This window comes from Vitis vinifera, chromosome 14, assembly GCF_030704535.1.
Source record: "Vitis vinifera cultivar Pinot Noir 40024 chromosome 14, ASM3070453v1".
NCBI lineage: Eukaryota > Viridiplantae > Streptophyta > Magnoliopsida > Vitales > Vitaceae > Vitis > Vitis vinifera.
Window position 1 is genome coordinate 24,755,440 of NC_081818.1, and position 12,783 is coordinate 24,768,222.

Sequence of the window (12,783 nt, forward strand, 5' to 3'; positions counted from 1 at the left end):
TTTCTTCCCCTATATATATCTCCTGTGCATTGGAGTTGTGCTTCCTTTTTAACTTGTACTTCCTCTGTCACTAGGAAGCTATTATTATTATTATTTTTTATCAGACTAGGAACCTATTAATAAATTTTGTTTACCTATAAAAAGGCATGTTTCTTGAAAGAGCCTAACCAAAGTAGTATGGCCTTGTTAATTTGATTAAAGGAGTAATACTGATGCTTTGTAATGGTAAATGTACCAGACAGCAAGCGAATCACATTAGGGTGAATAGAGTTGATACATGCAGATGCTGTTCTCAGTTTGCTTATAGGTGATTAATTCTTGTCAATGACTCAATCTTACCGGGACCTTCTTTATCTCTTAAAAAGTTATGTATGCATTAGTTTTTTAAACTCTTATCACTTCAGAAAGATATTAATGGTTTTGTCGTCAGATATGGCCTTAGAGTGTCTCTGAATGGTGATGATGTGGCAACCAGCAACCTGCAATTAATAATTCTAATGGATTCACTCTTTTGGGCTTTATCGAAGGCAGTAAGGAATTAGGGTTTTATGGCACTAGCAAATTAACAAAATCAAGAAGAGAAAAAAGAAAGAGATATATCAAAATTATGTCTCTAAGTCCATCTAGGAGAGTCTGATCCCAAATAGAAAACAATTGAATCAAATCAGAATTTAAAAAAAGAAATAGAGAATTTTGGAAAATATAAAGTTCAAAAGGCACTAGTGGTTCTAATAATTAGAAATTTCCAGTAAAGAACTCCCTTTAAATTTCTGATAATAAAAGAACTCATTTTAAATCCTGCATAGATCTGAAATAACCAACCTCCCTAGGCGCCCTCTTTGTAGTGTCAACTCCCTATTTTGCTGACATCACCCTTCTATAAATCATATCATGTTGCACCCTAGGCCTCTGGAGCCACTTTTACAAGAGAGGCTCTACATGATTGATATATGTTGAGTTTATAATTTTAGTGCATATACATTTTCCTATTTTGCTTAATAGTGTTTCTGTTGCTTATCATTTCCATCTCTGGAGAAATCTTGTCAAACCCTTTCAAATCTTTTTTTTTGATAGGTAAAGATAATTCATTAAGAGCCAAAAGGCTAGAGAAAGGGTATACACGGAGTATACCAAGATACAAAGAAGCAAAAAACAAAAAGATAAACAAGCCTGACCCTTACTTGGTGGCTAGCCAGTCTACAAAATCTATCAAAGAGAGAGTGTGTTCCTCTATGTACACCATAGCCCAATTCACAAAAGTGTACAAAGAAATGAATTTAATAACTTGGTTGTTCCTCTCAATATCATCGAAGGCCCTCCTATTCCTTTCTTTCCAAATGGTCCACATCAGGCAGAAGGGGGTAGCTCTCCAAGCTTTCTCCCTTTTCTTGCCCATGAAAGATCCATGCCATCCTAGGAGGTTCCTTTTCACAGGAGTGCATCACCCATTGCACCCCAAAAAGGGAGAAGATCAGAAGCCATAACATTCTGACCTACTCACAAAACAAGAAAAGGTGATCTGTGGTTTCCTCCTCATATTTGCACAAAAAGCACCTGTTGGGGATGCTCCAACCAAATCTCTTCAAGCGGTCAGTGGTGAGCAGCCTGCACCAGGCCGCCTCCCAACCAAAGAAGCTAGTCCTAATTGGAACCCAAGGTGTCCAAATTAGGTTAATGTTGGTATTCTAAAAGCAACATAAATGGTACTAAGACAGTAAATGTTGGTATTCTAGTTGGAGAGCCATAAATTAGGTTAATCTTCCCTGTTTTCATAACTACTATGGCTTCTGCATCCTCTGACATCTTTTAATAATGGGTTCTTGTACTGATTTCACCATAATGGTGCTTCCAATGGAGGGACAAGGTATGGAAGGGAACCCTCTCTACAATCAAAATCCTTCCCCATCCTTGAGAGTTATGGTACTAAAGAAACAACAATTTTATTTTACTTTATATTAATTTTGGTTAATTTTAAAGTTTGTAAGCTATCTTATGTGCTTTGGATGATTGTTAATTGTGTCTGGAGATTGTATTACAAGAGTAGCATCACGGAAGGGCTCATTTCTTAGAAATCTCTTGTCATTGGTTAGGATGTACATATAAGAAGGCTTAATTCCTCAAATTGATTTTGTAGGTTGGGTAGGATCTTGTTGAGGGGATGGTTTTTTATGTTCTCTCTTTTTGGTATTGCTATCTATAAATTCATTTTTCTTACTCATAAAAAAATCATATTAGAAGAATAGCACTTTTATCTGCATACTATATATGTATATATTTCAATCAGAAACAACCATTTCATTGTGTTGGAATAGCAAACATAAGAAACATGAGAAATTCTTTTGATGATACACTATTCGCTATAGAAAGTTTGATCAAAAGAAGGAAAGTAGATGTCTATTACTTATAAAAAAAGAAAAGTAAACGTTTATTACTCCAAAAAGCAAATATCTACCTGCGCAGCTCAAAATGATAGGAAAAACGCCCTTTACAAATCATGGAGGTACGAAATCTCCTATGCAGAACAAATTATTTTGCTTCATTGTTGCTAAGATACCTGTTACTTGATTGGCTAAGCAAGGAACCCAACAAAAGAAATATTTCAGTTTTGAAGTGGTATCAACAATTTAATGTGACTATGGATCAAACTTCCACTGTCCACTACATTTTTCAGTTGCTCATGGTACGAAAACTGCGGAATCTTTCTTTACTAAGATTGAAGAGGTAAAAATTCTCTGAACCATCCAAAAGAGCTAAAATTTCTACCTCAATGGCTGAAACCTCTATACCAACTTTAGACTTTTACCACTATTCCAAAGTAGTCCTTCAATCCTTACTTTCCTTGGGTTTATGCAAAGAGCCTCCATTGCGGATGGTAACAAAGTGTCTCCTTAATTGACATTGTGGTCATTCATACTAAGTTATAATCTAGCAAAACGAGGCTCAAAGTAGGTGCCCTCGATTTATTTCCAGCGTCCTTCACAGACTTTTCCTCTTTAACTATGACCAGTTTCTTCCCATTTGGGAATTTCAGTAACTTGGAAGTTGGCATTGTCAGAATCTAATCATAATAGCTTGTGTAAACCCTTCATTTTAGTTTGAAGTTCAGTTGTATTGACTTGTATCATACTTCTTAAGGTTTGTGCTTGTGACATTGTGGTCCTTCACAGACTTTTCCTCTTTAACTATGACCAGTTTCTTTCCATTTGGGAATTTCAGTAACTTGGAAGTTGGCATTGTCAGAATCTAATCATTGTAGCTTGTGTAAACTCTTCATTTTAGTTTGAAGTTCAGTTGTATTGACTTGTATCATACTTCTTAAGGTTTGTGTTTGTGTGACTTACTTGCTCATTCCTATCATTCTCTTCAATCTTAATATAAAATTTGCCACATCCTGTTTTCCTTTTAAGCATCATATATTGGTCGGATATCTCTTGTTTTCTTTGCACTATTTCATGTTTTGGTGGCCATCTTCAGTCTAGCGGCATGACATTGATATTTTATCTCTTTGTTTTGGTTGATCAAAAGAATCACAAATAGTAAAAGTGGCATCATATTTCTTTTCTCTTTCTTGTTGTTTTTGTTTGTTGAATTATTTTTGGTCAATGTTTACCATGGAAATATTGTTGCTTATACCATTAGGATGATGTTATCTATTTGTGTATTTATAATTTTCTAATATAATTTGCCCATTTGAAAAAATAAACTTTGTCGCAGATGATGGAGACTAATGCTATATTATACCCTGAGAAAAGATTTGGCCCCATTCCAGGTTGGTGGGCTATACTTATTTTGTTAGACTCTACTTGGTTGACTAATATAATTTCTTTTGGGCAGCCAATAAAAGAGAATATATTAATAGTGCTTTCAAATGTACAACAAAGTACTCATGATGTATACAATATGTCCAAAAAGGCAAAATGAGGAAAGAGAAAACAAAAAGCAACCTTCCTCTCCTTACTTAAAGCACAACCAATCTATGAAGTCCATCGTGGACAATGATTGATAGGCTATGTACAGCTTAACCCATTCTAAGAAACTGGCAATAAAAGAATATTTAATAGCTTGATCTGATTGCTTATCATCCTCAAACGACTTAGAAGAGTTCAAAACAGATATAAGGGGGCAACCATCCAAGCTTTCTTATGCTTCTTCCCCACAAAAGAACCGTGCCAACTTAGAAGGTTCTCTTTGACCATGGAGTGCATCACCCATGTCACACCAAATAGAGAGAAGATTAGATGCCACAACATACTTGCTTTGACACAGTGAATTAGTAAACGATCAGATGATTCTTCTTCCTGTTTGCACAAGTAATGTTTAATTGACATTATCTATCCCACCCTTTTGGGCTGGTCAATCATCACAATCTTTCCCCAGACAATTTCCTAAGTAAAAAGGCCTGCCTTTGTAGGCACCCAAGGATTCCAAACTATCTTGATAAGAGGGAGACCGCTTTCTCCCCTTACCAAATATGCCTAGAGGGATTTAATTGAGAATATGTCACACTTGGTTTCCTTCCAACACATCCTATCCTCCTCAATGCTTCTAATTTGGATTGTGTGCAAGCTCCTTAAAAAAGTTTCGCTCTCTCGAACTCCCAATCATTGAGTGGTCCTGAAAACGGGGACTAATATAGGATTTAACTGAGAATATGCCACTCTTGGTTTTCTTCTATCACATTCTACCCTCCTCAATGCTTCCAATTTGGATTGTGTGCAAGGTCCTTAAAAAAGTTCCTCTCCCTCAAGCTCCCAATCATTGAGTTGTCTTCCAATGTATCCCATCCTCCCCAATCATTGGTTGACTAATATATTTGGTTTTGGGTTTTTGTTTTAACTTGTTCTTGAGGTTTCTTAGACCTCATTTCTTTATTTGTATGTATGTTACAGTTTGAAAAAAAATAAATATAAATTGGTGTTGAATTTAGACTTCTGATGGCAGGTGTGGATGTGGGACACCAGTTCTTTTCACGGGCTGAAATGGTTGCAGTAGGTTTTCATAGTCATTGGCTGAACGGGATTGATTATATGGGGCAATCCTATAACAGAAGGGTATGCATACTCTCTCCATGCCACTGTTGAATTGTGAGGGCAATTTCAATATGGGCATCGGCCAACCATATGATTTTTTATGTGGAAGGGGTCCAATATTATTGTATGTTGTGATTTTAATCCTGTATTGTATACTACATGTTCTTTCTGTTGTTTTGGGCTGTGACATTGTATGCAATTAGGAAATTTGTCTGAGTTAGCTCTCATACACACACATAGGAAAATGTTTGGTATGAATATAAATATGTTTGATACCTGTGACTCCATTGAACTTGTATCTTTTTCCATATATATATATATATATATAGATAGATAGATAGATAGATAGATAGATAGATAGATAGATAAAGAAGTGCACTTAGCCTCTTAGTTTTATTATTATTGTATATTTATTATTATCTTTTGGTGTATGATGGTTTTTTTTTTTTTTTTTTGAGTCAGTTATGGAAACCCTCCTAGGATGGCACGAGTCTTTTATAGAGAAAAGGCATATTAAGGCTTGGAGAGCCGCTCCTTGCATTTTTTGGACGATCTAGAAGGAAAGAAACAGGAGATACTTTGATAGTGAGGAATTGTCTGATCAAAGGCTAAAAAATTTAAAAAAATTATTCCTAAACAATTTCTTTATGTGGGTTAGGGTGTATATAGGTGGTGGATATACACATTTGATTAATTTCATAGATTGGCTGGGTATTGGGTGAGGGAGGGAGTATTTTTTGTATCCTCTTTTCTGCTTTTTGCTTGGTTTACTTGTATACGATCTGTATACTTTTACGCACTTTTTGCACTTTTATTAATACAATCTCTTATAAAAAAATAAAATTATGAATATACTTATAACAGAACTTTGGTAACTACAGACTATCTTCAAGATTAGGAGGAGGCTTTCTCTATTTGAATATTCATCGTAAAGGAATATGCATGTTGAACATACAGATGGATTTGTTAAATATATTTGATAGAAACCCTTGTAGAATGATTCCTAATTTTTGGAGATTTATATCTAGTTCTAAGCAAGTGTTGTGCTATACTTCTTAATTTCCAAATCTTTTTAGGTTAGTGAGATCTAGAGACTCTCCTATATCAGCCATTTTATATTTATTCTTTTCGGCGGCATCTTGGAACTTCAATTTTTGCCACAATCTTTCTGATTTGGAGATCAGATAGCTTGTGGTTCTCATGCCTTCATTCATGTGTACTTTATCGCTATCTTTCCTGAATTTCATTTTAGTCTTTTATCTTCTCAAACCTATCGATTAGTTCTTTAATTTAGTGCCCTTTGAATATACAAACTTGGCCTCTTTATTTCAAGCCAATTTCATTAGTAACTCTGAAAACGCATCTATGGTCAAGGGTTTTGCTTGCTTGCTTCTTCGGCGACGAGAAGATTAATATTAATGATTGTACAGTTTGGGAAGTTTTACAAATTTCTCAGTCCAAATTATTGTGTTATGTTTTTGGGGAATGATATTTCAATTGGTCATGTTTTTCTACTGTAGTCTAGTGCTTTGGGGCTTTGGCATAGACGCTTCACATTCACCAGGATAGATTAGGTAGCTTCCAAAAGCATGGGAGATGTGATAATCATATTTTTTGTGAGCCTTCTGGCATAGACACTAGTCAGGATACTTTGTTATGCACCTGACTTCATTTTGATCTTGGATAATTTGACAGGGAAGAATGTTGGGATCTTTGAGATGAAAATCTGTGGAGGTTGTTAGCTTAGTTTATTTATTTTATTCTCTGTAGGGTTCTCCAAAGTCTTTCTGAGCGCTCTTCTGAGCTTTCCATTGCTAGATTAGAACCTTGTTTGTGAGGTTTGTGAAGGAGATGCATCCGAATTGGAATTTGCCTCTAGAGGGTTCGATAAAGCTAAATTTTGATGAGTGCTTATTGGATAACTCAAGGCATTTGGGGATTGAAGCTGAATTGAGAGCTTTCTCAAACTTGTGAGAAAGGATTTACTTGAAAAATTAAAGATTTTAGCAATATGGAGGGCTTGCAGTAGGTCAGGATTTTGAGTTTCTTCAGTCTATTGGTGGAGGAGGATTTGCAATTATTATTTATGGGTGTGTAAGAAGAAAAGTAATTTATTAAAGTAAAATGTGTGGCATTGTGATATTTTAGATGTCGCTAGTGACTTTGAGATGCTTTCTTTTCCTGAGGTCTATGTTTAGCTAATTGCATTGCTGATCAACTAGCTAAGCGAGAATCAAGCAGCTCATAATTTTTGTAGGGGATTGTTAATCCCCTAGAGTTGTGCAGTGCTATCTCTCACTTTTGTATTTTTGTCAAATTTTTTTAGCTATAGAGCTTGTTAAACTTTGGTATGGGTGAAGTTTGCCTTTTACTTATTCCATTTTGATCAAATCATGCGTATTTTGGAAGAATGTATTGTCCTTCATTTTACTTTTCTTTATGTTTTTTGGAGTGAATATCAATTGGTCTTTCTTTATTCTGTAACGATTTCATATCTGCTATATCTGCGTTTGACCTTGTTCCTGTTATGTAAACCAATAACTTAGAAGTTAAAAATAAAAAAGTAGTTCCTTGACTGGAAGTAATCTCATTCCTTTTAATTTTTATCAAAGAGATTGAGTCCTTAGTAGTGTTCATAAAAAAGCAGTTTTGGGTGTTCCTTGAATGTTGCAGGAATACAGTGGCTATACATTCCCACTTGCAGTGGCCATTGTCTTGTCAGGTCAATATGAAGATGATTTGGATAACTCTGAGGATGTTGTGTACACTGGTCAAGGTGGCAATAATTTACTTGGAAATAAGCGTCAAGTACAAGATCAAGTGATGGAACGTGGTAATTTGGCTTTAAAGGTGTGCATTTCTGAAATCTGATTCTCTGTTTTGGTTGTTTTCTTCTTTTTTCATTGCAATGTGCTTATTGATTCACTGGACTATTTTGTTTTTAATTTATTCCTTTGGAACCTTTGACTAACTGATTTCTTAATTTCAAGAAACATTTTAGAGAAAGCCTGGGCGAGAAATTTCTTAGTTTGTGGGACAGATCTATTTGACTACATTTATAAGATTGCCTCCAGTTAGTCATCCTTTTTTTACTTTTACTGGAAATCATTTCATTGCAATGTGCTACTGCAGCCCTGAATCAGTAAGATTTTTTGCTTGTTTTGGGTTTATTTGCTCATGTTTTAGTGGTCTGGATTTGTTTGATTCAAGAATTAGTATTTTTACTTGACAAGAATTCTAGGGCTTGGATTAATTATTAATTGTTATTAGGCTTCAAATCTATGAAAAGACTGGTAGTTATATACTTTGAAATAATTAAAATGATTCTTTTTGCAACTTCAAAGCTTTTACTTAAAGAATGAGATTGCCCTCTGTCCTAGGTGGGTTACTTTTTGTGCAAAAATCTCTCTTATTATTTGTTGTGCTTTTATTTTTATTTTATTCTGCAGCAGTCGTTTAAAACCTAATTAGGAAAATGCCTGTTCCAACCACTTGGAGAGGTTTATGTCTGTCCTTTGCCATTTCCCTTAATTGGGGCAATATTTTACATTCTCTTTGGATGCTATACACACTATGAAGTCAAAAGGCATCATATGTTTTTCCATAAATAGGTTGTAAATGTGTGCAAATATGACCTTTAAGTTATATATTACTTGAATCATGTCTCTGGGATTACTATTAGTACTTCATTTAATATTTTAAAGTTTTATGACAAGTATACATGCCTATTTTGTTGTCCAATTCAGTATGGAGTTTCTGCCATGAAATCCGCATACAAAAATTATTAAAACATGGTTGTTGCTGGCCATGGAAGTGTACATGAAAAAAATTGCAAAAATAAGTGTCCTTTTGCCTAATTGAAGGTTTAGATTGTGATAATGGTGCATATCTATTACATTAGATTTTCTAAATCTCAGGATGACCTTGGAAGCAGGCCCTAAATCTTGGTCTCATGTGATTTTGTATTTGTTGAATTGGAACATGCATTTTGTCTGTTCTCTTTGCTACGTTGAAGAACATCTTGTCCTGACTTGTATTTAATTTTCCTCTTCTATCAATAAATTCTTCACCTTCTGGGAAAAGAAAAGAAAGAGGTTTTCTTGTGACATCATGCAGCCATAATAATTTAGGTTCAGGGCCTGTTTATATTTCTGCTGTTGTATGTGTCTCAGTGTTAACTAAATTGACCTGGGATTGGGTGTTATATCTTCCAAATTGTCAGTATAAAAAATGAATTCAATTTGTTTTGCTTCAATTGCAGAATTGTATGGAGCAGTGTGTGCCTGTTAGAGTAATTCGAGGCCACAAATCTGCAAATAGTTATGTCGGCAAAGTTTACACATATGATGGCTTATATAAGGTAACTACCAGAAACATTTTTTTAAGATTTGTTTCTGTTCTATTTATCCTATGAACTTTCTTTAACGTGAAAATGTTATATGCTTCTTAGGGTACGTTTGGTAGTGATTTTAGAAAGTGTTTTTAGTTTTTCTAATACTTGAAAGATGAAAATTTTCAAGTGTTAGAAAAGTTAGAAACACTTTCTAAAATCATTGTCAAATGCACTCTTAGATTTCATAGTTTTCTTGTAGGCTTATGTTATGTAAATAACTAGAACCTTATTGGGTTTTTGTCAATACAAATTCATCTTTGTTATTCTTTTTTCTTATTTGTGAGAAGGAATAGAGAAGGTTTCTGGGGAGAATTGAGGGCCATCAGGGGCTTATGGAGTGACCCTTGGTGTATTGGTGGAGACTTTAACATGGTCAGAATTCCTAGGGAGTGTAGCAAAGGCAGTAGTTTGTCCTCATCTATGAGGAGATTCTCTAAGGTCATTGAGGACTTGGAGCTAAGGGATCTTCCTTTGCAGGGGGTTTTTGTCTCTTAAGAGGGGTGGTTTAAACAACCAATCTCAATCCAAACTTGATTGGTTCTTGGTGTCTGAGGGGTGGGTTAGCTATTTCAGTGGGGTTGTGCAGAGCATCTTGCCTAGACCAGTGTTTTATCATTCTCCCATATTGTTAGATGGGGGAGGGTTGAGAATTGGTCCCTCCTTGTTCAGGTTTGAGAACATGTGGCTGAAGGAGGAAGGTTTCAAAGATTTATTGCGTTCTTGGTAGTTGGGGTTCAGCTTCAGTGGATCCTTTAGTTTCATTTTGGCAGAAAAATTGAAAGCGTTAAAGACTAATTTGAAGAGTTGGAACAAAGAGTTGTTCAGTAATGTTTCAGTTAGAAAGGAGTTGGCCTTGAACCAGGTGGTTTTTTGGGAAGAGACTAGTGTCTTGACTTTGGAGGAGCAGAATGCCAAGAAGCAAACTAAGAAAGAGTACAAGAAGTAGGTTCTGTTGGAAAAAACCTCATGGAGGCAGAAATCAAGGGAGTTATGGTTGGAGGGTGACAGAAATATTAGCTTTTTTCCACAAAATGACTAATGCTCATAAGAGAAGGAATTTCTTAGCAAAGATTAAAATCAATGGGACCTGGATTTTGGAGGAGAGTGGGATTAAGGACGGGGTGGTTTGGGCTTTTCAATGCATTTTGTCTAAATCAGGGGATTTGAAACCTAAAATTAACGGGTTGTTGTTTGATGAATTAACAGTTCAGGATGCTGCAATGCTAGAATCTCTGTGGGGACAAAGCACCAGGCCCTGATGGCTTTTCTATGACATTTTGACAATTCAATTGGAATTTTGTGAAGGGAAAGGTGTTGGGTTTTTGTAGGGACTTTCATGTGCAGGGTATATTCGTAAAGACCTTGAATGCAACTTTTTTGGTTTTAATTCCTAAGAAAGGGGAATCAGAAGATTGTAAGGACTTGAGGCCTATTAGCTTGGTGGGTGGCTTATACAAGTTGTTGGCAAAGTGTTAGCCAATATAATTAAGAATAAGGTGGGGTGAGGTGGTGTCCAGTTCCCAAAATGCCTTTGAGCAGGGAACGCAAATTTTGGATGTTATGCTTATTGCTAATGAGGCCCTTGACTTGTTGAAAAGCAATGATCGTGGTTTGCTTTGCAAGCTTGATATTGAGAAAGTCTATGATCATGTTAATTGGGAATACATGCTCTTGGTTTTAAAAAAGATAAGACTTTGGGGAGAAGTGGATCCATCGGATTAAATGGTGTATTTCTTCAGTAAGGTTTTCAATTTTTGTTAATGGTACTTTGTTGGGTTTCTTTGAAAGCTCTAGGGGTCTAAGATAGGGGATCCTCTCTCACCTTCTTAGTTTGTCATTGCCATGAAGGCTCTTAGTTGTTTGTTCAAGAGGGCTAAGGTTGGAGTTTCTTGCCAGGTTGGTGGGTGAGTAATAGAGGTGAAGGGGTGGAAATTTCTCACCTGTTGTTTACCAATGATGCTTTAGTCTTTTTTGAGCCTTCTCAAGATCGGTTGACTTATTTAAGCTGGTTGGTTAACTTGGAAAAGAGTGAGTTAGTTTTAGTGGGGAGAGTGAATAACTTAGAAGAGTGGGCTCTAGAGTTTGGTTACAAGGTGGGTGCACTTCCATCTTCTTACTTCGACTTTTTTTCAGGTTCTCCTTTTAAATCTGTGGCAGTGTGGAATGGGGTGGAGGAGAGGTTTCACAAAAAGCTATGTAGAAAAGATAGTATATTCCAGAGGTGGGAGGCTTATCTTGATCCGATGCATTTTATCTAGTATGCCTATCTATTGTATGTTCTTGTTTTACATTCAAAGGACTATCAAGTTGTTGTTGGAGCAAATCCAAAGGGATTTCCTATGGGAAGGAGGGGCCCTCGAGTGGAAGCCATATTTAGTAAGGTGGGATATCCCCTGTTCAGACAAAAGTAAGGATGGCTTGGGGGTTAAGAATCTCTCAACTCTTCACAATGCCTTCTTATGTAAATGGAGTTGGCGTTATGCTGAGAATAAAGGGGCTTTATGGAAGCAAGTTATAAGTTGCAAGTATGGGGTAGAAGGAGGATGGCGTGCCAAGGAAGTGAGAGAAAGATATGGGTTACAGTTATGGAAAGCCATTAGAAAGAATTGAAATCTTTTGGCTTGTAGAGTTGCTTTCTCAGTTGGTAATGAATAGAGAGTAAGATTTTGGAAGGACAAGTGGTGTAGTGATGAACCACTTTGTACTACCTTCCCTTCTTTTTTTGCAATTGTTGCTTTAGAGGAGGCTTGGGTGGTGGATGTTTGGAAAACGTTAGATGAAGGGGGTTGTTGAGCATCTCGCTTTTCTAGGCTCTTAAATGATTGAGAGGTGGACATTGATCAAAAAAAAAAAAAAATGATTGAGAGGTGGATATTGTGGAGCGCTTCCTTAAGAGTCTACAAGGGAGGAGAGTGTATAGGGACGAGGAAGATAAGGCGATTTGGATAAGGTCAAAAAATGGTAAGTTCTTTGCGCCCTTTACTTGACTTTAGATCCAAGAAGTATAGTTTCTTTTCCAATAGGTGTAATTTGGAATTCTTGGGTGCCGTCAAAGGTGGGTTTTTTGCTTGGGAGGGTACTTGGGCAAAGGTTTTAACCTTGGATCATTTAAGGAGGAGAGGGTGGTTTTTGTCAAATAGATGTTTCCTTTGTCATTTAGAAAAACAGTCCATTGATCACATATTTATCCACTGTGTCAAGACAAGAATATTATAACATTTATTGTTTTTCTTGTTTGGAGTGTATTATGTGTTTTCTTGTTTGGTCAGAGGGACGTTATTACGATGACATGACTCTTTTGTGGGTGAAAAGCGGAAAAAGGCGTGATGAGCTATTCCCTTAGGCTTGTTTTGGACAATA

At 36.1% G+C, this 12,783-nt stretch overlaps 1 protein-coding gene across 2 annotated transcripts in view; it reads left to right on the top strand.

The window, feature by feature from the left end:
• The window catches only part of LOC100265173 (histone-lysine N-methyltransferase, H3 lysine-9 specific SUVH4), a 45,277-nt gene that overhangs the window by 11,886 nt on the left and 20,608 nt on the right, over window positions 1-12,783 (top strand). For both annotated transcript variants that reach the window (XM_010662376.3, XM_019225076.2), the window contains exons 4-7: window positions 3,715-3,769; window positions 4,942-5,051; window positions 7,704-7,880; window positions 9,292-9,390. In XM_010662376.3, the coding sequence (XP_010660678.1) occupies window positions 3,715-3,769; window positions 4,942-5,051; window positions 7,704-7,880; window positions 9,292-9,390 (441 nt within the window). The remainder of the gene's footprint in view (window positions 1-3,714; window positions 3,770-4,941; window positions 5,052-7,703; window positions 7,881-9,291; window positions 9,391-12,783) is intronic.